This window comes from Trachypithecus francoisi, unplaced genomic scaffold, assembly GCF_009764315.1.
Source record: "Trachypithecus francoisi isolate TF-2019V2 unplaced genomic scaffold, Tfra_2.0 Lachesis_group20, whole genome shotgun sequence".
Lineage (NCBI taxonomy): Eukaryota > Metazoa > Chordata > Mammalia > Primates > Cercopithecidae > Trachypithecus > Trachypithecus francoisi.
Window position 1 is genome coordinate 65,353,432 of NW_022681466.1, and position 27,174 is coordinate 65,380,605.

The window sequence follows — 27,174 nt, forward strand, 5'->3', positions numbered from 1 at the left end:
CATGTCACGTGACCAAGTATGTGAAGTCACGTGACGAGGAACTAGCAGTAACCAGGCCTTGGGCAAAAAAGTCTAACTGGCGGAGCTCCTGGGAGCTGGGGCGATGGGCTCTTAGGATCGGAGGATTGGAACCATCCAATTTTTACCTGAAATTCCTTAATCTCTCCTGTGCTGGGGAAATGGTAAGTAAGACAGATTATCACCAACAGAGAGCGTTTCTACCTCCACTCACTCCTCCCTTTTAAAATTGAGATTCTGACAGTATAAAGGAGTTAGGACCCCCTTTTGGGGGTCAGGCATGGTTTTGTGGCTAGAACGCTTTAAAATTGCTTAAGGTTCTTGGCATTGGAACCGTTTCTCCTAAGTAACATTTTATCATCTCACTTGAAATACTGTAACTCTCGATGCCAAATTCAGGAAAAATGGGCGGTTAGGAGAAGTCCAGGGAAAGCCGACTGAGCAGGTTGTGAAGGTAAGCAATCCTGTTAAATGTACATAAAAATATCACTTTGCTTCTCTAGGAAAACTGATAGGTCTTTTGAATAAGGTAGGATATAAGATTTAAAAATATAAATAGGTCATCCTCTCCAAAAAAGCCATTTGTATGCTTAACTGGAGTGACAGATCTGTAATAATTATTGAGAAATATGAATGTCGGGGCAGGCGGATCACCTGAGGTCGGGAGTTCGAGACCAGCCTGGTCAACGTGGCGAAACCCCGTCTCTACTAAAAATTACAAAAATTAGCCTGGTGTGGTGGCACGAGCTTGTGATCTCAGCTACTCGGGAGGCTGAGGCGGGATAATCGCATGAACCTGGGAGGCGAAGGTTGCAGTGAGCCGAGATGCCACCACTGCATTCCAGCCTGGGCAACAGAGGGATACTACGTCTCAAAAAAAAAAAAAAGAAATAGGGATGTTTGAAGAGCACAATATTGCACTCAGCAAGTTGTACCCACTCTAGTGAGGACAATGACCTCAGAATAATTGAGAGGGATCATTTGACCTTGAGGCCCCAGGACCTAACAAATAAACACTATCATTGGCTAGAATAACTTTGTAGTTCTTGTCCATTTATTTTGTGCATATCGTTCTTAAAAGGCTTGTGAAAGATAACTTGGAATGTGGCAAACACATAGTTCCCAGAGTATTAAAGGGGCTGGGAAAGTAGCTTTGCGACATGAAGTATGTGCCTGTCATCTGGCACTGTCTGGAGAAAGAAGCCATTTTGGGGCAGTGGTTTTTATTCTGCCCCCAAAGCATCATTCTTATTCAGGGACTTTTGGGGTACATGGGTGAACAGGAGAAATATGGGTGGAAGGAAATTGCCAAAGAACCGAGTCAGGAATTTATACATCGGCCACCCGGCGTGAAGGTTGGTTCCTGGGAATGGAGAGTTAGCTGGGGTAAGTTGATTTTTCTAAGAAATCCCCCTGCTTCGTGATCTTGGATGTTTTGGAAGTAGGGTCAGGTCCTCAGGCTAGTGCAGAGTTTAAGGGCCAAATCCAGTCTGTAGCCTGGCTGTGTGTGTCTCAAACAAAGCACATTTGTTTGTGGATTTTTTTGCATTTTAAATGGTTGAATAAAAACCAAAAGAAGACTATTTTGTGATGTAACATTCATATCTGTGTCCATAAAGTTTTATTGGAACATAGTCACACTCATTTCCATGTTGTCTGTGGCTGCCTTCATGCTGTAGCAGGAGAGCTGAGTAGTTGAGACAGTGACTATGGGGCCTGCAAAGCGTAAAAAAGGATCTAGTCTTTGCAGAGAAAGTTTACTGCTCCGCTGGGCTAGTGGAATACTAATGTAGGGAGTTTAACTGGGGGAGGAAATAGAGCCTTAGCAGCAGAGACTTTAGTAAAGCATGAAATTCAAGATAGAAATGTCAGTCCTAAAGCTGATGTGAAATCTTGCAGGTGGAGTCACTCTACGGCTCAGATGGTGACACTATTCTCTATGCAGCTGGGCTTCAGGTATTCATAGGGCCAGTCAAGTTGCTCATTCCGGGCTGTAATCTCCTTTTCCAGGTTTTCCAAATCTGTTCGGAATTGGTTTAGCACAGCTTTGGGCTTGGGGCCTGAGAAATATTTTTCTTTGTGATGCCCCAGAGGCACCTGAGACAGAACAAAGGATCAGTTTCTAAAGACAAACGCACCCAGAGCCCAGCCCTCCACTCTAATGTTTCCTTTCCAACTGTCATTTCCTGTCCTGGGAGTCCCCTCTCACCATGTCCGGCTGGCGGCGACCCAGATGCCATGAGATGGCCATTTGGAGACAGGCCTGCTGGACATCAGGTAGTGATCCCATCACTGTGGCCATTGTCACGTCTTCCTTGGTGGTGGGTGGGGGCATCCGCATTGTGCATGGGGCATTAGGGACCCAGGCATACCAGTCCAGCTGGAGGAAGAAACCGTAACCCTAGAACCCTGGTACTTAGGGTTTGAACTCCCATCTCTCCCTCAGGTCACCTTGCCTTCAGGGACCTGGGCTTTCAGCTGTCCATACCTGGCCCTGGTTGATGGCGGCATGCTGGGCAGTGCACGTGAAGACGCACATGGTGAGGAAATGGCAGAGTTGACTCTGGGACTGGAAGGAGACAGGAAAACCTGGGCAGGAAAGGAATAGGAGTTAGAAGCTACAGCACAAGAAGAGAGGAACAAAGGCTATTGTTTTGGGATGCCCGTATTTTAGAATTGATGAGTCATATTTGCATCAGACATGGGTTTGAGTCCTGGCTCAGTCACTTACACTTAGTTACCATAGGCCAGCTTAACCTCTTTGAACCTCAGTTTTTTCACCTGTAAAATATGGATGATACCTACATTATAAATGAGATGGTGTATCAAAATCACCTGGTTGGTAATAAATGCTCAATAAGTAATAATTATTGTTATGGAAGCATTGGGGGCTGAAAAGTTCTGAGTGACCAAATATCCCTTGCCTCAAAAAGTGGTGAAGAATTGAGGGATGCGTGGTCGGTGACTCCTGCCTGTAATCCCAGCACTTTGGGAGGCCAAGGCAGGAGGATTGCTGGTGTCAGGTGACAGAGCAAGAGCCTGTCTCTATTTAAAAATTAAAAAATAAATAAATAATTTAGGAATGCTTACTCCTATACCTAGACAGAATTACAAGTGTCTGTGTTATAAGGTGGGGAATAAGTCATGGATTTCCAGTGTCACAGCGAGGGGGTCTCCCACAAAGGTTATCTCAGGCCACCCATCTTACAGTGGATATGGGGGCTCAGAGACCCGATAATCTTTTTTTTTTTGAGACGGAGTCTTGCTCTGTTGCCCAGGCTGGAGTGCAGTGGCACAATCTCGGCTCAGTGTAACCACCGCCTCTCGGGTTCAAGTGATTCGCCTGCCTCAGCCTCCCAAGTAGCTGGGATTACAGGCGCCCACCACCATGCCCGGCTAATTTTTGTATTTTCAGTAGAGATGGGGTTTCACTGTGTTGGCCAGGCTGGTCTCGAACTCCTGACCTCAGGTGATCTGCTCACCTCGGCCTCCCAAAGTGCTGGGAGACCCAATAATCTTATCAGTTAAGTGGAATAAATATAATTACTCTCATTTCATAGGTAAGAAAATCAAAGGCCATAGAGAATACACTGTCAGGACTGCCTAGTCAGGAAAAGGCAGAGGCTGACCTTGAACTCAGGTTCCTGACTGCTAATCCCACAGCATTTTTAATTTTAGCCTCTAAAATGCCTGTTGGGAAAACTAGACAGAGGTGAGCTATGAGAACTGGAAGAGAACAAGGGGGAGGGCAGTTAGTGGAGGTTAAAGTTAACGTGTGTCATGAACTGAATATCTTTGGCTCTGAAAAATTTTTATGTTGAAATCTAATGCCATTGTGATCGTATTTGGAGGTGAAGCCCCACAAGATAATTAGGGTGTGAGGGTACAGCCCTCCTGAATGGGTTTAATACCTTTATGAGCAGAGGACAGAGTGCTAGCTTGCTATCTTTCTGCTGTGTGAGGATACAGGGAGAAATCGACTGTGGGCAGCCTGGAAGAGGGCTCTCGCCAGAACCTGATCTTGAACTTCCAGCCTCTGGAACTGTGAGTAATACATTTCTGTTGTTTGTAAGCCACCCAGTCTATGGTGTATGGTTTTTTTTTTTTTTTTTTGAGACAGAGTTTTACTCTGTTGCCCAGGCTGGAGTGCAATGGCGTGATCTTGGCTCACTGCAACCTCCACCTCTCAAGTTCAAGCAATTCTCCTGCCTCAGCCTCCTGAGTAGCTGGATTACAGGTGCACGCCACCACGCCTGGCTAATTTTTATATTTTTAGTAGAGACAGGATTTCAGTATGTTGGCCAGGCTGGTCTCGAACTCCTGACCTCGTGATCCACCGACCTCCGCCTCCCAAAGTGCTGGGATTACAGGTGTGAGCCACTGTGCCCGGCCAGTGTTTTGTTGTAGTAGCCCAAACTGCTAGGAGTCTAAGGGACTGTACTGAGAAGAACTAGAGAGAGTTTGGTCCTGGAAGGGTGGGGTGGTGCAGATTCATCAGGGAGAGGCTCCCTCCTGGGTAAGGACGTTTGCCACATTCCCAGGATTGGCCATAAGAGCTCCCCAGTAAATGTCTGTAGTTGTCCCACAGAGGCAGAGGATGGTATTCAAGGCCTAGATCTCTAGTGTGAAGGGGAGGGGCCGAAGGATGAGTGACAGCAGTCCAGGCTGGGGCCTGTGTGATTAAACCTAAGAGCTCAGCAAAGGCTTTTTCTTCCTCAGAGGTTCAAATATGGTAGTGGCTAGATTCTGGCCAAGGGGTGGTTAGGGTGGGAGGGTTGGATTAGCCAAAGAAACCTGAGCTCCAAGGATCAGGGTGCTGAGTTTGGGTTTGAGGCAAAGCATGTATAGGATTGAGCTTGCATCAAGAGCTGACCTTGCACTGTAGCAAGCGTGCAGTATTCCTGGACCCTCTGGGCGTGCTGGACAGTGGCAGGCAGGAAGAGAGGGAGGGAAAGCCAGGGTGGGTCCTTATGGGTTTTGGAGGGAAAATCTTCCCATTTACGTCCTCAGTTAGGAAAACGGAACCATTGGGAGAATATGAGCCCAGCAGGGACTGTGCAGACCCCTCTGAGCTGTGGCTGTGGCCTGGTGGGCTCCAGGATATGGCAGTTCAGGGGCATCGGTGACTGGTGGGGTGGGACTAGGGGTTGATGGCCAGGGTATCCGAGGAGGACAGTCCTTGGGTCGCTAGAATTGCCCTGAGTTTGAGGAGGTAGGAATGGGATACATATGCTTTCCTGTGTGCAGGGAGGAAGGGAGGTGTGATGAGAGGCTGGGGTCCTGTCCCCAGAAGGGCAGGGCTGGGAAGGGGCCCTAGCAGAGTCTCCCAGGAGCTTCTTTTCTCTCTGGAATGGATCTTACCTCGGTCCTGGGCCTGGCACAGCCCCACCTCCGTGATCTCCCGACACCAGGCCTGCAGCTCAGGGTCCCCCCTCACGACGTCATCCCTTTGGTAGAAGAAGTGGACGATCCCCTCCACATACCTGCCCAGGGAGAAAAGGCACTTGCGAGCAGAAGGCCCCGGCCTCTGACCTCCATTCCTCTTTCTGTGGCATCTGCCCAATGCTTCCACAGTATCTGGGAAGAGACCTTGCCTTCGGGACATCCTCAGCCCTCTAAACACACTAGCATCTCATGGGAGATGTGGGTCCTTAGTTCTAGGAATTCACACGGTTGCTGTCACACATCCTCAGAAATCTTGATTTTTCCAGACACCTCCCCCAGTCTCCCCCAGCAGCTCCCCTCACCTCCTCTCTCTGCCCCATCCCGGTCTCCTCATTTTCAGAGCCACCCCGTGTGTCTTCACTCTTCCTCATCTCTCCCCAGGATTGAGTTCTCTGCTTCTCCTGTCTGGACCTTCTTGCTTTTGCCCCATGCTGGCCTCAGGCCAGAGCCCCCCTCCTCCCCCATTCGTCAGCTCCTCCTTACCTGGCAATGATCTCCCAGAGCCGTAAAGCATCACGGGCATAGAGAGCACCTGGGAGTCCCAGCAGGCCCCGGTCAGCCAGGTCGTCAGGAGGACAGAGGGAGCAGTAGGTCAGCTGAGCCGTTGCCCGACGAAGCAACTGCACATGGCCCCCTCCACCTGTGCTCACTGCCTGGGACAGGAGATCACAAGTCTTAGGGGAAACAGGGCTGGAGAACCATCACATCTTCCATAAAGCGGGGCAGATGTGAGATTTTCAGATATTAAGACATGGGTATACAGCACGTTGGGAGGCCGAGGCGGGTGGATCATGAGGTCAGGAGTTCGAGACCAGTCTGGCCAACACAGTGAAACCCCATCTCTACTAAAAATATAAAAATCAGCTGGGCGTGGTGGCGGGTGCCTGTAATCCCAGCTACTTGAGGCCGAGGCAGGAGAATCGCTTGAACCCAGGAGGTGGAGGTGGCAGTGAGCCGAGATGATGCTGCTGCACTCCAGCCTGGGCGACAGAGCGACTGTGTCTCAGAAAAAAAAAAAAGACATGGGTATAAAAGGGACAGGTTCATAGATTAAGAGTGAGGACATTCACACATAGTTGGTCTTGGATCCTGAAAGTGGTAGCTCATGGAGAGGTGGATGAGGCAGTCTCATGCCCCGTACCCTCCTCACCTTATCAAAAATTCCTCCATCTGAGATGAGTTGGGTCCGGGCCCGGGTGTTGATTTCCATGGTGTAGCGGATATGGGGGATCAGGAGCTGGAGAGGAGGGGATTGGAGGGTGTGACTGGTGGAGGCCATACTTGGGTCCTTCCTGGTAGGGCGTGGCACCCAGCATGGCGCCTTCTCCTCTTGATGCTTTTCTTGACAGGCTGGTCTCCTGCTGCTCTGATCACTCACCCTCGTGCTCTCCACCTTCCCTGTGAGTTGAGCCCTGGAGCCAGACTGACCAGAATTTTAACCTACACTTTACTCCTCATTTTGAGACTTGGCCAAGTTAATAACCCTCGAATCTGCAATCTCTCCATTTGTCAACAGGGGGCAGTAATAGACTCTCTTATCTCAGGGGCTGTGGTGCTGCTCACCTAAGGATGTTGGAGAGTGTCCAGTCCACGCAAGAGTCCTGGAATAGTAGCTGTCCGCTTCGTTGTTTCCACCTTGAGTATAGGTGTGTTATGAATCAGCCCCTTGTGATTTTCTTTGCTACCTCCTCTGTCATTCACATTCTCTTAAACTAGCCTCCCTGCTTATTATCAAAGCTGCATCTCCATCTTTTAGTTGTTTCACGGTTGGGTTTCTTTAGGGGATGGGTGGGGAGAGTATTTTCGGTCAGAACTAGAAGAGCTGTATTCAGCTACCTGTTTAAGCAAATCTTTTTCCACGTCTACTTAGGCACTGTTGGACCCTCCTCTCCTGCTTCTCCTTAGCTATTAAAAAAAGGCCACCTGGTCCTTACATGCGTTTCTTTTTATCTTAGACTGTTTGTCTTCCTTTCCACGTAGTTAATATGCAGGTTTTAAGCAGTTTTGGTGTTTGTCTGAATTGTTGATGCTGGACACTGGCAATGACCCAAGTGATACCTTGGGTGTTAAGATATCAGAGCAGCTCACATTAATCTGAAGCTTTTCAGAAGATTCATGAAAGATGCCGAATGTCCCAGAAAGGCCAAAGTCCACATGAGGAGAGAGGATGTCTAAGGATGAACCATCCCTAATAATAATAATTGCAAGAACTAGCCGGATGTGGCGGCGTGTGCCTGCAATCCAGGTTACTTGGGAGGCTGAGGCAGGAGGATCGCTTGGGCCCAGGAATTTGAGACTAGCTTGGGCCACATGGCAAAACCCTGTCTCTACAAAAAATTAAAAAAATTAGCCAGGCATAGTGCTGCACACCTGTAGTCCCAGCTACTCTGAAGGCCGAGGTTAGAGGATCGCTTCAGCCCGGGAGTTTGAAGCTGCAGTGAGTTATGACTACGCCACTGCACTCCAGCCTAGGTGACAGAGTGAGAACTTGTCTCTGAAAAAAAAAAAAAAATTGCAAGAACTAATGTTTTTTGTAGCATGTAACTTGTGTCACACCATTAAGTCATTTTAACCTCTAACAGCCTCATGATGGAACATGTGAGGACATCTGGAAATTTTTGAGGCTGGGGTTCAGGACTAAGACCCCAGCAATCCAAAGCCAGAGCCTGCATAGGCCACTGTTAAGAACAGCTGCAGGCTTGACCCTCGTGTGCACCTGCCAGCAAGTCAGCTGTCTGCGGGGGGATGGCATTACTGTGGTGAGAGGAGACACAGAGAGGACTGAACTAGGAAAGGGAATTGTAAGTGCAAATAGAGGCTTCTCTTGTTTGTGTGGAGCAGAGGATGGAGAAGCAGGAGACAGCATGAGATGAAGGAAATCCAAGATTCCATTCATCAGACTGGTCTCCATCTTGTCTGTGTTACCAAAGGGGTAACTCCAGAGGCAGCACAGCTGTGCTGGCCAGGCTTGAGGGGTCCGGGTGGAGGCCCCCAGCTGAAAACAATTCAGTTGTTTTTACCCAGGACTTACTTGCATATCTTGCCAATACATCAAACTCCATGTACCTAAAACCAAACACCTCATTTTTGCTGACTCTGGTTTCTCCTAACTTTACTGTTTCTGACAATTACTCTGGTTTGTAAGCTCGTATCATTTTTGTGCTCCCTCTGCCACATTCCCTATATGTAAAGTATCATCAAGATTTTTTTTTTTTTTGAGACAGAGTCTCACTCTGTCACCCAGGCTGGAGTGCAGTGGCGCGATCTCCGCTCACTGCAAGCTCCGCCGCCTCCCGGGTTCACACCATTCTCCTGCCTCAGCCTCCTGAGAAGCTGGGACTATAGGCACCCGCCAGCACGCCTTGCTAATTTTTTTGTATTTTTAGTAGAGACGGGGTTTCACCGCATTAGCCGGGATGGTCTCGATCTCCTGACCTCATGATCCGCCTGCCTCGGCCTCCCAAAGTGCTGGGATTACAGGCATGAGCCACCATGCCCGGCCTCATCAAGATTTTAAGAACATTTTCTTAAGCAAGCACAGGTCTTATTTTGCCTTCTCCCTAGCAATATATACTGAACTCTCTGTTTTATAAAATTACAGTATTTCTTTCTTTCTTTTTTTTTTTTTTTTATTTAGAGACCGGGACTTGCTGTGTTGCCCAGGCTGGTCTTGAACTCCTGGTCTTAAGCAATCATACTGCTTTGGCCACCCAAAGCACTGGGATTACAGGCATGAACCACCACACCCAGCTCTTAAAACCACAGTATTTCTAGGTCAGTATAACACACCCGCCCCATGGACTTATAGGTGTGGCAGAAGCTTGGACTTCTGGCTTTTCTCTCTCTACACCCAGGCACGCTGCAGCTACCGTTTCCTCCCTTCACTACATTTTAGATTCTTTCCTTTTCATTCGTGTCACTACCATGCTAACGTACATTTCTGTTCACCTTACTGTTGGGCAGGTCTGAGTGGCTTGCTGGCTGCTCTTCCTTGTCTTTTGATCTGTTTCTACTTAGCTGACTCCTCAGTTGGGGAGAAACATTCTTCATCAATACTAGACTGTTATAGGCTGTCCCTTGTGATTTCAAACTCTAGTACCAGATACTGTTCTCTGGTTGGTTCTTATGGGCACCACTTGTTTTTCTGGCTGAATACTAAATCTAAGGTAGGGATACGGCTTTTGTTTTACTAACAGTGTTCCAGCCCTGCTGTGAGCGCACTGCTAGACGGTCAGATCTCTGAGAATTTCAGAGGGTTCCTGTATAATGTTAAGTGACTAAACAATACACGTAATTAAAATCAGCATCTCAAGATATCGATACAGTCTCCTCTTCACTCACAAATTGCGACAAAGAGTTTTTGCTGCTGCAATATCATTTGATATTGGGCTGTTCCTCTCTCTGGGGTCTGAGGGATATGTGATTGAATAGGTTAATAAGTACCTTGAAGATGGGGTGCAGTCCTGGGAGGCACCGCATGGTGGCGACAGCGATGACCTCAGCCACCAGATGCGTGTTCAGCAGGTGGTACTGGAGCTGGTGGAGTTGGAAATCTGAATTTCGGACCCAGGACTTTGCCAGGAGCCAAGCAAGTGGGGGGTCCGAGGGCAGGAACAGTGTTGGGATTGGAGAGCTGGGGTTGGGAGGCTGAATCTGGGAGAAAGAGAAACTATTGAACTCCCATTCCGTGTATGACATTATAGTCAGCATTCTTGAGGAAACGGAGATGACTAAGTAAGATTATTGCCTTCTAGGAGATTACAGTCTGGCAGGAGGACTGCGAGCCCTCCCAGCCTGCCGCTTGCTAGCTGGAGCGCCCTGATATCAGGTGGAGGGTAGGAGGGGCTGGAAGAAGGGGTCCAGAAGGAGGCCCTGTTCTCTGGTTGGGCCAGATGGTGGTTGGCGCTCAGAGGGTGGTGGAATGTGAAGGAGGAACAGGAGGTGTGAGATTATTGACAGTTCTCGTCACCTGACTGTTAGGAATAGTGAGGGAAGGCCAGGTGCAGTGGCTCACACCTGCAATCCCAGCACTTTGGGAGGCCGAGGCAGGCAGATTACTTGAGCCCAGAAGTTCAAGACCAGCCTGGGTAAGATGGCGAAACCCCATCTCTACAAAAAATACAAAAATTAGCCAGGCATGGTGGCGCATGCCTGTGGTCCCAGCTACTGGAGGGACTGAGGTGGAGAATCGCTTGAACCCAGGAGGCGCACGTTGCAGTGAGCCAAGATCGCACCACTGTACACCAGCCTGGGTGATACAGTGAGATTATGTCTCAAAGGAAAAAAAAAATTGAGAGACAAGATATTGAAGAGACGATGAGGGTTCAGAGTCAGAGGCCACAGAGAGATTAAATAGTGATTCTCAAAGTGTAGTCCTGAACTGGTAGTGTCAGCATCACTTTGGAACTTATAAAAACGCAAACTCTCAGTTCCCACCCCAGACATACTGACTCAGAAAGTCTGGTCATGGGACCTAGAAATCTGCATTTCAACAAGCACTTCAGGTGATTCTGATGCCCACTGAAGTTTGAGGACCATTGGATACAGGATGAGAACTCCAAGAGGCCATTTTGACTCTTGAACAAGTACTTCTAGTTGGATGAGGCAGGGGAGACGAGAGTACAGGCAAATAGTGACATGAAGGCAAGTCTCACTGAGTGAGGATGGGGTTTGGGAGCCAAGAGCGGGGGGCTGGGTCCCTGGGAGCAGAGGTTGAGGTGAACAGAGCGTAGCGTTGCGGGAGAGGCCCAGGGCCCTTACCTGGATGACCATGGGCAGCAGTTTCCCGTTAGGCTCCATCTTCAGCATGACGAGGGGGGCAGCCAGGTACTGCTTCTCTCCTCGGATCACGTTGGCTGGAATTCCATCCAGAAGGATGAAGTCAGCTTCAAACAGGGAACCATTCTGGGGACAGGAGGGATGTATCCATTTTGAGAGTTCACAGTCTACCCCCAGAGGGCCAGGGCAAAGGGCAAGAGATTTAGTCTAGCTTCTTGCCATTCTCCTGTGTCAGTGCCGGAGTCCTGCTGGGAGAACTAGAGCCCCTGGTCCAGTTCCTCTCATCTTAAAGTGAAGAAACAGTCTGATGAGGGTAGATGTCTTGTGCGTGGATGTGGTGGCAGATCTGGGTTTGGAACCAGGCCTGCTCAATCCAGTTGGCATCACAGGCATTGTAAACTGATCCCCTGTCAAATGGCCAGGCACCTTTCTGATCGTTCCTGAATGGTCTGCGCTCCGGTTTTGGCTCCTATCAGCTCAGCAAATGCTCTTTCATTCCCTATTCAAATCTCACCTCCTCTGCCAAATATTCCAGAGAGCTTCTCCTCGCTGCCCCTGCCATCACATACAGCACACACATGCACACGCACACATTTTGCCTAGGCTTGTCCTCAGCACAGTCCATCGCTTCCAAACCCCGGTCTCTTTGTCTAGAAAGCCTCCCAGATTCTCTGCACCTGATGGCACTTCCTCACTTTTCTCCCTGCCCGTGAACACTGGAGTCCAGAACACTGCGGCCAGGGAATGTCATTGTTCCTGCTAACATCTCCAGCCCCTCGCTGTGTGCTGGGGATCCATTCTGTTTTCCCCTTCAGGCTGGGAGCTCCTCATAGTTTTTTCCCCTACATGTTTTGTTTCTGTATTTTTCCAGCACAGGACTGCACCAAGGGGCAGCGCAGTACTGCAGCCTGCCTTCCTGTGACTCAGTTTGGTTTCTCTCTGTCCGTTCTCACCACACTACTAAGGAGAGAACAGTGCCAGGCAGGGGAAGGAGAGGTACCTGAAGTTCTTTCTCCAATTGAGCCCTAAGCTCTTCCATCCCCGAGGGCAGCACTAGCCTGGAGGGCAGAGAGGTCGAGCGTCTCAACAGCATGGGGTTGGCACCATTGACGAACTGGTAGCCGAACAGCTCATCATCCTGCCAGCACTGGTGAACCTTCTCTGTGGGGGGCGGTGGAAGGAGGATATATGTACCACAGCCTGCATATCCCTCCTCCAGAGTCAACCCCAGGGGTTCAGGTATATGACCCACCCTGAACCCAGCCTCTGCGTTTTCATTCTCAAGGCCTCTTTGAGTTGACCAGATATGGTAAGGTCTCTTCTTGCAAAGAGTTACAGGGGACTGTGGAGTGTGATGAGTCATCCAGAGGGGCCATTAAGGGATTATGGAGACCTGGGGGAACCACTGACCAGCCAGGGCATTCTTCTGGCCCCAGAAGATCTGATCAAAGTCTTCTAGGCAGTTCCAGGAGCTCAGGAGGGTGTAAACACGTTTGAGGGCCATCTCCAGAGCCCTAGGACAGGTATTGAGGCTTAACTCATCAGCTGATCCCTCAGTTCCTCACCATCTACCATCATTCTTAGACCTCCCAGCCTTTATTTCACTCCTAGGTCCAGGCTTTTTCTCACCCTGCCTTCAGTGTCCATTCAAAGTCCAGCCTCTTCTCCTCGTGGAATCTCATATTTGGAGGTAGATCATCCTTACGCTCTGCAGCGATGGTCAGGGGTAACCCTTCCTTCCAGGTGGCCCAGCTAGGAGTTGGGGACAAAGCTTCAGAAGGGTGTCATGGTCAGTGATGGGGGCAGGGGCAGGGAAGGGGTGGGATAGTGGTGGCAGGGGGAGTTTAAGGCGTGGGTGGTCACCAGTAGATCTGCTGTCTGTCTTTCAGTTCCTTCTCTCGATGCTTCTGGAACACATCCAAGGCATTGTCTCCTGGCAGGCGGGCTGGGGAGACATCAGGACAATTGGCCTCACGGCTCTGTCTGGTCCTCTGCCCGCCTCTTGTCCTCATCTCCCTGTGGGTAGCCGTATTCCGTGTTTTCAGCCACGCACTGTTGCGTTTATCTTTGGCTTTGCCTCATTTGATTATCCCCCAGACACATTTTTCCCATCTTTGCCAACTTTGCACTCCTGCTTTCTCTTATTTCAGCCCTCATCCTTTGCCTATAGATAAAAACCTCCTGTTTGCCACCATTTCTTGCTCCTTCACTCATCTTCCCCTACCTGGCCTTACTTCATCAATATCTATGGTTGGAAAAAAATCACCTTAATTAAGGTGATGAAATCTTAGTCACCTGTACACCTACGCCTACTGTCTACTACAAATTGCTTTGATTAATTTCACATCTTAAACCTCACCTGCCACACCTTCACCTGTCCTCAAAAGATTCTACATTTGCCTTTTTTTTTTTAACCTCACCTTTCTGGATTTACCATCATAGTTTGTATCTACTGACTTATTCTGGCTCTTTTCTGCATTTACACTCACCTGCCTCAAAGTCATAGATTTGATGTTCCATCCCTACCACCCTCACTCGTCTCTGGATTCATCTCTCTTTTACTCGTTACCAGTGGTTAAAAATTCAGTATTTGCCATCCTCATTCCTCCCCGCCTCCTGCTGGCCAGTGTGCTGCTTGTCTTTCACGGGTGTCTTCCGTGTTATTCCAACCAAACCAGCTCTCCAGCATCCTATGTTTGCTTCCCTTAGCTGTCTGCTCTCACGGGTCACCCACCCGCTCCTGTTCCATGTGGTCCCCTCACCTGACTTCTGAGTCACCTGGACATCTTCCTACGTTTACTTTGCATCTCTGTTTTCCTGGATCGCTGCAACTTCCACTTTCTGTCTTTGCCTTCTTGGAAGATGGAATCTCCAGATCACTTACTCCCTGCCTCCAGCCTCAAGTGCAGTCTCTCTTAGCCTGTGTACAACTTTGGGAATTCATAACTCCTTCCCGTTTCCTGTCCAGCACCCTGGGATTCCTACACTTCACTTGCGCTGGGCCCATACATCCTCTAAGTCCGCTCCGACCGTCATTAGCTCTGTCCTCCTAGCCCCGCAGCAGTTCCCGGGACCTTGCACCTCCTTCCCCGACGCCGCCTTCTCACCGGTGCCCTCGGGCAGGCTCAGGATGTCCTCGCCCTGCACCCAGCGGTAGCACGGGAAGGCCGCCTCCGCGCAGGCTCCAGGGCCCTGCACCGTGATGCGGTCGCAGAACCACGCGTCGTCCACCAGCCAGTGGTGTTTGCGCAGCCTCACGAACTGCAGGAGCCCCAAGTCCTCTGCAACGTCACGATCAAACTCCTCCTCCTGTGTGGGCCAGACCCAGGCCAGACTTAATAGGAGGGACCCGACCGAGGCCGTTTCGAGGACGGAGCCGCTCTCCTGTGCAACCTCAGATTCTCAGGGCCTCCAAAGACAGCATCGCCTCGTTCCCGCCCACGCAAGATCTGCTCTTTGAGTCTCAGACGCCCGGAGTCAGGTGGAGAACGAGGGCCCGCAGTGCCTGGAGCTGATGCTGGAGCAGCATCGCCCCCGTGGGTCCCATTAACTGAGCTCTCCCCGCCCCGGTGCTTGGAGGAGCTTCTCGTCTGAACCCTGGCCTTATACTTACGTTGGCTCTGGGTCAGTGGGAGAAGGAACTGGAGGCTGCCGGGACCAGGGGCGGGGACGGGAGATGGGGTTGAGCCCAGCCCGGGATCCCAGCTCCGGACCCTGTCCCTGATCTTGCCCCACGCGTCCCAACTTCGTGGAAGTCCCAGTCCGCGAGGTCGCGCTGTCACCTCGCCCCCAGCCTCCCGCCCTCCCGCCCCGAGCCCAGCTCGGCCCCGGCCGGGGGTCCCCGCTGCCCCCGCTCCCCTCGCTCCCCACGCTGACCTCTCCCCGCGCCGGCCGTAGCTGCAGCTCCAGCTCCGCCTCCCCGCGCGCCCCGACCAGCCAAAGCTGCACGAGGTTGTGCGACCCGGAGAAGAGCCAGGCCCCGGTGGCCACGCGGATGCGGTAGCGGCCCATGGCGCCCCCCAGCAGCTTAGGCGAGGGGAGCCCGGTGCTGCGCGATTCCCGGGACCGCCCAGGGCTGCTGGCGCCTCGGGGCCAGTTCCGACCTTTAAATGACGGGTCTGCAGCCCCGCCCTCCTCCCAAGTTTTAGACGCTCCCAAGTCCCCGCCCCAGACTAGCCCAAACCTGCGAGCAGAGCGGTAGAGCCGGCTGCAGGGACTGGCTGTGCCTCCTGGTCCGAGCGTAGCTGCGGGATGATAAAGGGGCCCGAGCCGGGGTGAGGCCAACGGAGTGGGTGCGGCTGGCTTTCCTGGACCTCCTGGGAAGGCGGGATCGGGATGGGCAGGAGCCCCTGGGTTGGAGCGAACATGGATGAGGACACTTCCCGAGGTCTCCAGGTCTTCTGGGGGAGCTAGGAGGAAGTAGGGGATGAGTCCCTCTTCCAAACGGAGGGGAAGGTCTCCGCTTTTCTGGGCTGGGACCCGGGGAAGGCAGTGGGCCGGCTTCTGGAAGGTCGGCCTGGGAGGCTGTGCTGGGGTCTGGGGATGTCCCGCAGCTAGACCCGGCGCCGCCCATGTGTCTTCTAGTATCTGAGCTCTGCCGCCCTTAAACGCTGTGCTTCCGTCAGCGACCAGGGGTTTCCCAGGCTACCTAGAACCTGGAAATGTAGCCGCTCAACACCTGCTCCCCACCCCGTTTCAAATATCTGGGCTTTGGAGTGCCAGTGTACACCAAATATCATGGGCCAGACCTTTGAGAGAGGCCTGAGGCAGGGCAGTGAAAAATCTCATTTTGTCCAACCTCCATAGCGGGTACGGACAGTGTTAGGGGCCCAGGAACACCAGTCGGGTTGTTCCGGTGCGGGATGGAATTGCTTAGGGACCTGGCCTACATGGGCAGTTCCCACGAACTTTGTCCTTTCCAGGTGAATGCAGCCCCTTCCGCTCCAGTAGGTTCCAGGTTAATCTTTTATCCCCAAGCTGTTTCCTGGTCCTTCATGGGTCTCAGGTCTCCTGGAAATCCAGGAACAGCAATTGGCCAACTGCTGTTTAGGGCCTTTGTAAACATTGAAGGATGGTTCGGAGCTCAGGCTTTGTCTCCCGTCCAGGAATCAGTCAGATGAAGCCTGCTGCACAGGTCTCTGTCTAGATCTTAATCCAAGTGATTATATGCATTTGGCTCTCTGTGGATGTATCTGGTGGCCTGGGCTAGGCCAGTGTAAGGTAAATCTGCTTTCTTGAGCCAGTCCTCAAAAATGACTTGGTGCCCTAGTTGTTGATAGAGGTAAGTGAGTGAGAGTTTTAGCCCTGCCTTCCAGCCTCCAGACCTCCCAGAAGTGTCTGCCCCTTACTGGATTCGATTCCCTTTCTTGTCTTCTAGGTCCACTCTGGCCCACATTCTCTGTGCTCAGGACTGCAGGTCTGCCATTTGCTGGTCCCCAGTTCTTCCAGTTTTCTGAGGTCACCCTATTCTGTAATATCCAAATAAAATGACTCAAATTCCCATCCTGCCTAATAGTAGGATCTGGCCTTTCCACACACATTTTCGTGGGTTACTGTTGCCTAGAAAAGAGTTTGTCTCATACCTACTTCCAAAAGCACTGTTTCTCTGCTGTTTTGTGACTCCTTTTCTGCCCACTCTAGTGTACTCTAGGGCCATGTGCACAGAGAGGGAAAGAATAATTGAGAGAACAGATTCAAGCTACTGCGCATGCTAAATGAGTGAATATGGCTAAACAGTGAGAACAGTGCGTGGCGCATAGTCCCTCTGTGTATTAGCTGCTGTGATTTTATTATTTACAAGCGAATGTTAGCATTGCTCCTCTACCGTTCCTCTTCCCATGCTGTTTCTCCATGTCCCTCTCTAGGCCTAGCCTCTCACTAGAGCTCTTAGCGCTCTAGACCCTTCCCCTCCCGCTTTTGTTTCCCTTTTAAGCACATGCGCTATGTTGGGAGAATATAATTAGAAGCACAATGTCCTCCCAACCCAGAAAAAACCTCTCCACGAAAGTAGTGAAGAAAGAAAACAGTTTTATGATTGAATAAACATTAAACCAGAATGTGATGCACACCACAGGCAGTTGCTAAGAGACTGCAAAGGCAGAAGGAAGTCTCATTCTTACCTAGCCAAGCAGATACAGCCCATTACACACATGTTCTCAAGAAAAACTGTAACTAATCCTTAGGAGGACTCGATAGCACCATTTGTCACATATAGTGCAGTCTAGAGGCATCTGACAATTGTGATGACCGTCTATGTTAGCTAATTAATCAGAAGAAAAACTTCTCTCTCTCTCTCTCTCTTTTTTTTTTTTTTTTTGAGATGGAGTCTCATTCTGTTGCCCAGGCTGGAGTGCAGTGGCGTGATCTCAACTCACTTCAACCTACACCTCCCAGGTTCAAGCGATTCTCCGGCCTCAGCTTCCTGAGTAGCTGGGATTACAGGTGTGAACCACCAAGCCTGGCTAGTTTTTGTACTTTTGGTAGAGATGGGGTTTTGCCATATTGGCCAGGCTGGTCTCAAACTCCTGACCTCAGGTGATCCACCCGCCTCGGCTTCCCAAAGTGCTGGGATTGCAGGCGTGAGCCACTGTGCCCAGCCAGCTTTTCAGATTTTTATGACAGCAGATAGTTTTGCAGCTTAAGCAAAGTGTCCATCTAAGTTAGTCCTACCCTCCCACAGAAACTGGGAAATGAAGGTTCCATCTTTCTTGGTGTTTAGGAGATGGCTCCCAGGTCTTTGTGAAAGACATTCCTGGGTAGTAGAGCTGGCAAGAGGCTGTGTGGCTTCTGAAAAGATTTATACACATTTTGAAGAGACAGAAAATAACTTACAAGTTTTCTTGCCGGGTGCGGTGGCTCACGCCTGTAATCCCAGCACTTTGGGAGGCTGGGATGGATGGATCACCTGAGGTCAGGAGTTTGAGACCAGTCTGGCCAACATGGGGAAACCCCGTCTCTACTAAAAATAAAAAATATTAGCCAGGTGTGGTGGCAGATGCCTGTAATCCCACCAACTTGGGAGGTTGAGGCAGGAGAATCGCTTGAACCTGGGAGGCGGAGGTTGCAGTGAGCCGAGATTGTGCCACTGTACTCCAGCCTGGGCGACAAGAGCGAGACTCCATCTCAAAAAGAAAAAAAAAAATTTACAAGTTTTCTAAAGCAAATTTTCTAAGAAAAGAGAGGGTGGAGAAGTCTCTTCCCTTATTTTCAACAGGGAGAACTAAGCCTTTAATATTTTTTTCTTTTTTTTTTGAGATGGAGTCTTGTTCTGTTGCCCAGACTGGAGTGCAATGGCATGACCTTGTCCCACTGCAGTCTCCACCTCCCGGGTTCAAGCGATTCTCCTGTCTCAGTCTCCTGAGTAGCTGGGACTACAGGTGGGCACCACTACACCTGGCTAATTTTTGTATTTTTGATAGAGATGGGGTTTCACCATGTTGGCCAGGCTGGTTTCCAACTCCTGACCTCAGGTGATTCCCCCACCTTGGCCTCCCAAAGTGCTAGGATTACAGGCATAGCTACCGTGCCTGGCTGGTATTTAGTTATAATAGCCCAAACTGAGGCTTTTTTTTTTTTTTTTTGAGACAGGGTCTCACTCTGTCACCCAGACTGGAGGGCAATGGCGCCATCACGGCTCACTGCAACCTCGATCTCCCAGGCTCAGTTGATTATACTGCCTCAGCCTCCCCAGTAGCTGGGACTACAGGCCCGCGCCACCACGCCCGACTAATTTTTGTATTTTTTGTAGAGATGGGGTTTTGCCATGTTGCCCAAGCTAGTCTCAAACTCCTGGGCTCAAGTGATCCACCAGCCTTGGCCTCCCTCCCAAAGTGCTGACACTACAGGGTTGAGCCACCGCACCTGGCCGTTTTATTTTTAAATTGTTATTTGTCCCTGACAATTACCATTTTGCCTATTTATGATATAGGAAGGACCAGGGGCTTTATTTTATCAGCACCCTTAGCAGTAGGAAAGCCCACGTGGGCACACATGCATGCCAAATGTAAACTTTCTTCTTTTAAACTCCTGATTCCCTGCTGTCTATGCCAGTAGCCAACTCCCACATTCCCATTACCTCTCTGCAGAACAATTTAACTTTTTTTTTTTTGTCTGAGACAGAGTCGTACTCTGTTGCTCAGGTTGGAGTGCAGTGGCATGATCTTGGCTCAGTATAACCTCCGCCTCCTGGGTTCAAGCAATTCTCCTGCCTCAGCCTCCTGAGTAGCTAGGATTACAGGCGCCCGCCACCTTGCCCAGCTAATTTTTGGTATATATATATTTTAAATAGAGAGAGGTTTTTGCCATGTTGGCCAGGCTGGTCTCAAACTCCTGGCCTCAAGTGATCTGCACACCTCATCCTCCCAAAGTGCTGGGATTACAGGCGTGAGCCACTGCGCCCAGCCAATTTACCTTCTTGATCAAAGCTTCTTCCATTAGGCTGTGGCCCAGGGGATATGGGTGATGGGGGTAGATCTTACATTTCAGAGCCAAAAAGGCTTGTTAAAGAGTTTCTCTACACAAGAATAGTTTCATCCTTTTCCTTTCTCCTCTGCCAGTGTGGCTCAAACTGCAGTCAGGTTTTTTTTGTGTGTGTGTGTGTGACGTGGTTTTCGCTCTTGTTGCCCAGGCTGGAGCGCAGTGGCGCAATCTCAGCTCACTGCCACCTCCACCTCCCGGGTTCAAGCGATTCTCCTGCCTCAGCCTCCCGAGTAGCTGGGATTACAGGTGCCCACCACCATCATACCCAGCTAATTTTTGTATTTTTAGTAGAGACAGGGTTTCACCATGTTGGTCAAGCTGGTCTCAAACTCCTGACCTCAGGTGATACGCCCGCCTCGGCCCTGTTTTTTGAAATGATTACATGTGAAGGTCAAAATTACTCCTTGATCCGTGGGCTGCAGAATGAATGATGTGTTAGCAGTCTCGAAAACAGCATTAATCTCCCTGTACATCTCCATCAGAGCTCTTGGGTGACACGTACATTCTAAATGAGCAGTCATGTTTTGAAAGGAATCTTTTTTGTCAGCAGTAGGTATGAACAGTGGGTTTAAAATATTTAGTAAATCATGATGTAAGCAGATGTGTCATCCAGGCTTTGTTGTTCCATGTAAAGACACAGGCAGAGTAGATTTAGGCAAATTCTCAAGGGCCCTCGGATTTTCAGAATGATAAATGGGCACTGGCTTCAACTTAAAGTCAACAGCTGCATTAGCTTCTTGTGAGACTCAGCTTGCCCTTTGAAGTTTTTTTTTTGTGTTGTTTTTGAGACAGAGTCTCACTCTGTCGCCCAGGCTGGAGTGCAGTGGCACGATCTCGGCTCACTGCAACCTCCGCCTCCCGGATTCAAGTGATTGTCCTGCCTCAGCCTCCCGAGCAGCTGGTACTATAGGCATGTGCCACCATGCACAGCTCATTTTTGTATATTTAGTAGAGATGGGGTTTCACCATGTTGGCCAGGCTGGTCTCGAACTCTTGACCTTGTGATCCACCCCCTCAGCCTCCCAAAGTGCTGGGGTTACGGGCGTGAGCCACCGCGTCCAGCCTCCCTTTGAAATTTTGAAGGCAGGTATTGACTTCTCCTCTCTAGCTATGAAAGTCCTAGATGGCATCTTCTTCCAATATGAGACTTTAAACTTACAGGCATGAGCCACTGAGCCTGGCCTGCCTTTGAAGTTTTGAAGGCAGGTATTGACTTTTCCTCTCTAGCTATGAAAGTCCTAGATGGTATCTTCTTCCAATACAAGACTTTAAACTGCAGTGAAAATCTGTTGTTTAGTGTAGCCACCTTCTTCAATGATCTTAGCTGGATCTTCTGGAGAACTTGCTGCAGCTTCTCCATCAGCACTTGCTGCTTCACCTTGCACTTTGATGTTATGGAGATGGCTAATTTCCTTAAATCTCATGAGCCAACTCTGCTAGCTTCCTGCAGCTTCCTCACCTCTCTCACCCTTCACAGACTTGAAGACTTGAAGAAAGTTTGAGCCTTATTCTGGATTAGGCTTGGTTTAAGGGAATGTTGTGGATTGTTTAATCTTCTATCCAGACCACTAAAGCTTTCTCCATATTAGTAATAATGCTATCTCACTTTCTTTTTTTTTTTGAGATGGAGTCTTACTCTGTTGCCAGGCTGGAGTGCAGTGGCGCCATCTCGACTGTCTGCAACCTCCACCTCCTGGGTTCAAGCAATTCGCCTGCCTCAGCCTCCCGAGTAGCTGGGACTACAGGCGCGTGCCACGACGCCAAGCTAATTTTGTATTTTTAGTAGATACCAGGTTTCACCATATTGGCCAGGATGGTCTCGATCTCTTGATGTCGTGATCCACCCACCTCGGCCTCCCAAAGTGCTGAGATTACAGGCATGAGCCACTGCACCTGGCTGGTGAAGGCTTTTGTGATGAGTTGAAACATGGTGGAAAAGGTCAGAGGGGAAATGAGCACCTGTGAAGAGGAACCAAACCCAAGGGGCACCCTGGTTTTATAACAACGCACTGTCATGGGGTTGAATTCATTCCCCCAAGAATCAGTCTAGGCTCATGCGAGTGAGAACTCACTACTGTGAGAAGGGCACCAGGCCATTCATGAGGGATCCACCCCCATGGCCCAAACACCTCTCACTAGGCCCCATCTCCCAACACTGCTATACCGCGGATTACATTTCCTTTTTTTTTTTTTTTTTTTGAGATAGGGTCTCACTCTGTTGCCCAGGCTGGAGTGCAGTGGTGCAGTCTCAGGTCACTGCAGCCTCTACGTCCCCGGGCTCAAGCGATCCTCCCACCTCAGCCTCTCTAGTAGCTGAGGCATGGGCCACCATACCTGGCTAATTTTTTTTTTTTTTTTTGTAGAGACAGGGTTTCACCATGTTGCCGAGGCTGGTCTCTAATGCCTTGGCTCAAGCAATCTGCCCACCTCGGCCTCCCAAAGTGCTGGGATTACAGGCGTGAGCCACCGCTCCCAGTTGGGGATTAAATTTCAACATGACATTTGATGGGGACAAACCATATCCCAACCACAGCAGTGACTGTAGTTAATAATAATGTATTGTATACTGGAAATTTGCTGAAGTATTTTCAGCACAATGAAAAAAAGGTAACTATGTGAGGTGATGGATATTATTAACTAGCTTGATTGTGGCAATCATTTCAAACTGTGGACATATAGTAAACATCACATCATACACCCTGAAATAGCCAACTTTTGTTTGTCAGTCATACCTCAGTAAAGCTGGGAAAAAGGCTTCAGATAGTTATAAACAGTTCTGGTGAAAGACATCCTTCAGTATTGCTATGTCCTAGGCAAGGGCTGGTAGTGTGCTCTTACAGGGAAATGCTGGCTGAAAGAGTATGTGTGTGTGTGGGCCCACAGAGTGTGTTCGTGATATTACAGGGAACAGATTCAGTGGAGAGATGGAGGCAGAGTGCATTTTGGAGGGTAGCATGCCTTTTGAGAAATAGGCTGTGAAGGGAACAGACGGAAGACCAGAGCTGGAGATGGGTAATCAGTAGAGCTAGTGAGAGGGACAGGTTACGATGCTGGAGGACTTGGGTGTAAGTGATGAGGGGAAGGCCCCAAAGGAGGAGGCAAAATCTGGAGAATGGGTGGAGGAACTGGCCATATATCTGCATTTTCCCATCTAAGTACTAACCAGGCCTGGCCCTGCTTAGCATCTGAGATCCGATGAGATTGGATGCGTTCAGGGTGCTATGGCCATAGATAGATGGTGCATTCTCAGAGCGGGCAACCACGTCTTGGATGTTGCAATGATTTGTGGCCCTTGAAAGGGTCAGAGTACACAAACAGATATTAAGGGGTTCAAATTTCACAAGGTAGTGGGAGGGGGGAGCAATTAGGAAAAAATGTTTTAGGGCCAGCCGCGGTGGCTCACACCTGTAATTCCCAGCACTTTGGGAGGCTGAGGCAGGCAGATCACCTGAGGTTGGGAGTTCGAGACCAGCCTGGCCAACACGGAGAAACCCCATCTCTACTAAAAATACAAAATTAGTCGGCGTGGTGGCGCATGCCTGAAATCCCAGCTCTTTGGGAGGCTGAGGCAGGAGAATCACTTGAACCTGGGGGGCGAAGTTTGTGGTGAGCTGAGATCATGCCATTGCACTCCAGCCCAGGTAACAAGAGCGAAACTCTGTCTCAAAAATAAATAAATAAATAAATAAATAAATAAAGTCTTAAAGGCTCCGTAAGGGGGCAATGATGGAAAAAAGTAGAGGAACATGGCCTGAAGCAACAGACAATTCTTCCTTTGTGATAGAAAACAAATCAAAACAAATGGAATTGGCAGCAAATGAACTTGAAAATGAGGTGTGGGGAAATATCCCGTCTGGTGAGTTGCATTTTCTCTGTGAAGTGGTTGACAAGGATCTGGCTTCTGAGGGTCAAGGGAGTTGTAGGGGCATTTCAGAGATAGAAGGAGAGTGGAGAAAGTCTGGATAGACTGAGGGCATAATCGAGAGAGCTGAATGAGGGGCTGAGAGAGGAGTGCTTGGCATGGCTGAGACACTAGGCGAAAGTTGTTGATCATGAATTTACCTGTTTGTTCAAGGGTGTGATTTCTTTCTGTCTTTCTTTTTTTTTTTGAGGGAGTTTTGAGCCCAGGCTGGAATGCAGTGGTGCGATCTCGGCTCACTGCAACCTCCACCTCCCGGGTTCAAGCGATTCTTCTGCCTCAGTCTCCTGAGTAGCTGAGATTACAGGCGTGCGCCACCATGCCCAGCTAATTTTGTATTTTTAGTAGAGATGGGGTTTCCCCATGTTGGTTAGGCTGGTCTCGAACTCCTGACCTCGGGTGATCTGCCCCCCTCAGCCTCCCAAAGTGCTGGAATTACAGGCATGAGCCACCGTGCCCGGTCAAGGGTATGATTCCTCTAGTAGTACTCACTGCTCGATTGCTGACACTGGAAAAATAAAACATTGGACTCATCAGAACATCAATGGGTGGAACAGGTACCCCAAGGCTTTGCCTGACAGAGGCTGACAGGAGCCCCTTCCTTGTTCTTATCTCCCCAGACATCAGTGGTGGAGCAGGGATGAACATTCTTATTTGTTTTTTTTGTTTTTGTTTTTGTTTTGAGATGGAGTCTCGCTCTGCCACCCAGGCTGGAGCGCAGTGGCCGGATCTCAGCTCACTGCAAGCTCCGCCTCCCGGGTTTACGCCATTCTCCTGCCTCAGCCTCCCGAGTAGCTGGGACTACAGGCGCCCGCCTCGTCGCCCGGCTAGTTTTTTTTTTTTTGTATTTTTAAGTAGAGACAGGGTTTCACCGTATTAGCCAGGATGGTCTCGATCTCCTGACCTCGTGATCCGCCCGTCTCGGCCTCCCAAAGTGCTGGGATTACAGGCTTGAGCCACCGCGCCCGGCCACATTCTTATTTGTTATCAATTTGTATTTTAAGCAAACATGATGTCAAAACAGCCATCCTACACATACTGTGCACTGAATGACATCTCTGAACGCCTTGCATTCACTTATTCTGGAACTGGCTCTACTCGACATTTCTATTTTTTTTTTTTTTTTTTGAGACGGTCTCACTGTGTCACCCAGACTGGAGTGCAGTAGTGCGATCTCAGCTCACCGCAACCTCCGCCTCCCAGGCTCAAGTGATTCTTCTGCCTCAGCCTCCTGAGTAGCTGGGATTACAGGCATGCACCACCACGCCCAGCTAATTTTTGTATTTTTAGTAGAGTTGGGATTTCACCATGTTGGCCAGGCTGGTCTCGAACTCCAGACCTCAAGTGATCCACCTGCCTCAGCCTCTCAAAGTGCTGGGATTACAGGTGTGAGCCACTGTGCCCAGCCTCTAACATTCCTGTAAAGAGGCTGGAAGGCCCATCCTGGCCCCCCACTTCAAGCCCCCGCTGCTAGGCTATTCCTCAGGGACCCAGCACCCAACCCTCAGACTCTCCTATCAGGACCCAGCTGGAAGCCCAGCCAGGGTATTTTGAATTTCTCATTCTATCTGCAAGAAGCTCAGCTGAAAGAACAGTTGAGCTTTCGCGTCCAACAGTGGGCACGGGGGACAGCAAAACTTCACCTCTTCTCTGGGATCCCCAGCAACACCCCGTCACTATTCCATGCTCTGTTTACTTTTCTCTTTGCTCTAAGGTTTACCTTGTAATCCTCCATTGTTCAGATCGCTCTCACTGATTTCTAGAGAATTTTCATGTCTTGCCTGCTGCCGATGGGGTCTTTGTTCCCCCCTGAGCTAAACCCTATTTGGCAGCTATCATCAACACAGAGCTGGCCCATGTCACAGACTTTTCCTGAAGGTTTAGAAGGGCAGGGACCAGGGTGAAGCCAGCGAGGCACTCTCCTTGAGTGCCATATTTAAGGGGCCACCAAAAACTCAGTGCTCAAAATAAATAACAATTTAATGCAATATTTAAAACACCAAAATGAATGGAAGAAATCCATCATGAACAAACTATTGGAATTTTAAATAAGGACAGGATCAGCTATAAAGCTTGATATTAGCCATCTATCTTCCTAACATTCTTTTCTTTCTTTCTTTTTTTTTTTTTTTCAGAGACAGCATCTCGCCACGTTGCCCAGGCTGGCCTTGAAATCCTGGCCTCAAGCCATCTTCCTGCCTCAGCCTCCCAAGTAGCTGGGATCACAGGGGTGTGGCATCACACCTGGCTATACTCTTAACATTATTTTGTAACCGTTCCAGCCCCCAGAAATTTCTCTCTGGCTGACTTGATCCACAGCGCCTCCATCGCCATCCCTGAGTGCCTTGTTGTGGAAAATCTTACTTTATCTTGGTTCTGTTTAGTATAATCGGGGAAAGTCTGTATTCTTTTATTATGTCAAACAACTTATCTCTCATTGTTTCATCTCCCATCCGAGCTCTGCTCTGTCAGCCCGCTTTCCAAAACCAAAATGTCTCTTCAAGGTATTTCGTAAATAATAATGGGCCATCTACTTCTTAACGTAAATAAATGATTTTCCAAGGTCAAGTTCGCAGGTTTCACTGTCTTCTCCACCAGTGTCTGTAAACTGAAAAGTGCAGATTGACTCTCTCAAGATTCATACATTGCCTTCCTATCCTCAAGAACAATTGGCTACAATCAGGGCTGTGTGTGTGTGTGTGTGTGTGTGAATGATTTTGATGGAAGCAAGAAAAGAAATGTGTTCAATTGAATCTTACAAAACCCAAGTGGTAGATATTATTTATCTGTTTAACAAATGAAGGGATAAACTTCATTTATTCCTTCTTTAGTTTCTTCATTAATGGCCTTGAAATCCTAGGCTCGACTGATCCTCCCACCTCAGCCTCACGAGTTGCTCGGACTACAGGCTCTCACCACCATGCCAGGCTAATTATTATTATTTTTTTTATTTTTTGTAGAGACAAAGTCACCCTATGTTGCTCAGGCTGGTCTTGAACTCCTGGCCTCAAGTGATCCTCCTACCTTGGCCTCCCACAGTGTTGGGATTATAGGTGTGAGCCAGTGTGCCTGGGCATATATCTTGGTTACTGTGCACCTAGCATACATACACATGCACATGACAGTAGTCTTTGCTCCAATCATTTGCTGAGAAGGAGTGCTTAAGAGGTACATTTTTTGACATTTGCATATTTGAAACTGTCTCTATTCAACTTAAACTTGACTGGTAATTTGCCTAAGACTAGAATCCTGGATGGGAGATAAACTTCCCTCAAAGTTTTGAATGTATGTTTGTTAGTGAAAGTATAGGCTAAGCTCTGTAACAAACCTCCCCCAAATACAGTGACTTAAACATCTGATTAATAGTTTCTATATTGGCCAGGCATGGTGGCTCATGCCTGTAATCCCAGCACTCTGGGAGGCCGGGGCGGGTGGATCATGAAGTCAGAAGTTCAAGATCAGCCTGGCCAACATGGTGAAACCCCATCTCTACAAAAAATACAAAAATTAGCCAGGCACGGTGGCGGGCCCCTGTA

At 49.4% G+C, this 27,174-nt stretch overlaps 1 protein-coding gene and 1 long non-coding RNA gene across 13 annotated transcripts; one reads left to right on the forward strand and one right to left on the reverse strand.

Moving 5' to 3' along the window:
• On the forward strand, nt 1–26,206 carry LOC117067817. Of its 9 annotated transcripts, none has more exons than XR_004430851.1 (7): nt 1–182; nt 2,465–2,558; nt 3,988–4,062; nt 7,008–7,109; nt 9,101–9,237; nt 14,295–15,515; nt 25,774–26,206. It is a non-coding gene; the product is annotated as an uncharacterized LOC117067817 (long non-coding RNA). The 9 variants fall into 9 exon arrangements; XR_004430853.1 differs by lacking the exon at nt 25,774–26,206 and adding an exon at nt 18,496–18,531; XR_004430852.1 differs by lacking the exon at nt 25,774–26,206 and adding an exon at nt 16,619–17,516.
• On the reverse strand, nt 1,602–16,558 carry ALOX12 (arachidonate 12-lipoxygenase, 12S type). Of its 4 annotated transcripts, none has more exons than XM_033184840.1 (14): nt 15,425–16,558; nt 14,349–14,550; nt 13,105–13,186; nt 12,871–12,993; nt 12,652–12,755; nt 12,242–12,402; nt 11,224–11,367; nt 9,907–10,116; nt 6,614–6,700; nt 5,947–6,116; nt 5,380–5,501; nt 2,507–2,607; nt 2,228–2,398; nt 1,602–2,115 (listed from the first exon to the last, which is right to left on the reverse strand). In XM_033184840.1, the coding sequence occupies exons 1-14, from the start codon at nt 15,812–15,814 to the stop codon at nt 1,936–1,938; spliced, it is 2,247 nt and encodes a 748-aa protein (XP_033040731.1). In that variant the 5' UTR covers nt 15,815–16,558; the 3' UTR covers nt 1,602–1,935. The 4 variants fall into 4 exon arrangements, with proteins under 4 accessions (XP_033040731.1, XP_033040732.1, XP_033040733.1 ...); XM_033184842.1 differs by lacking the exon at nt 15,425–16,558 and adding an exon at nt 15,118–15,314 and having other exon boundaries at nt 1,607–2,115; XM_033184841.1 differs by lacking the exon at nt 6,614–6,700.
• Nucleotides 26,207–27,174: the final 968 nt, after the last annotated feature.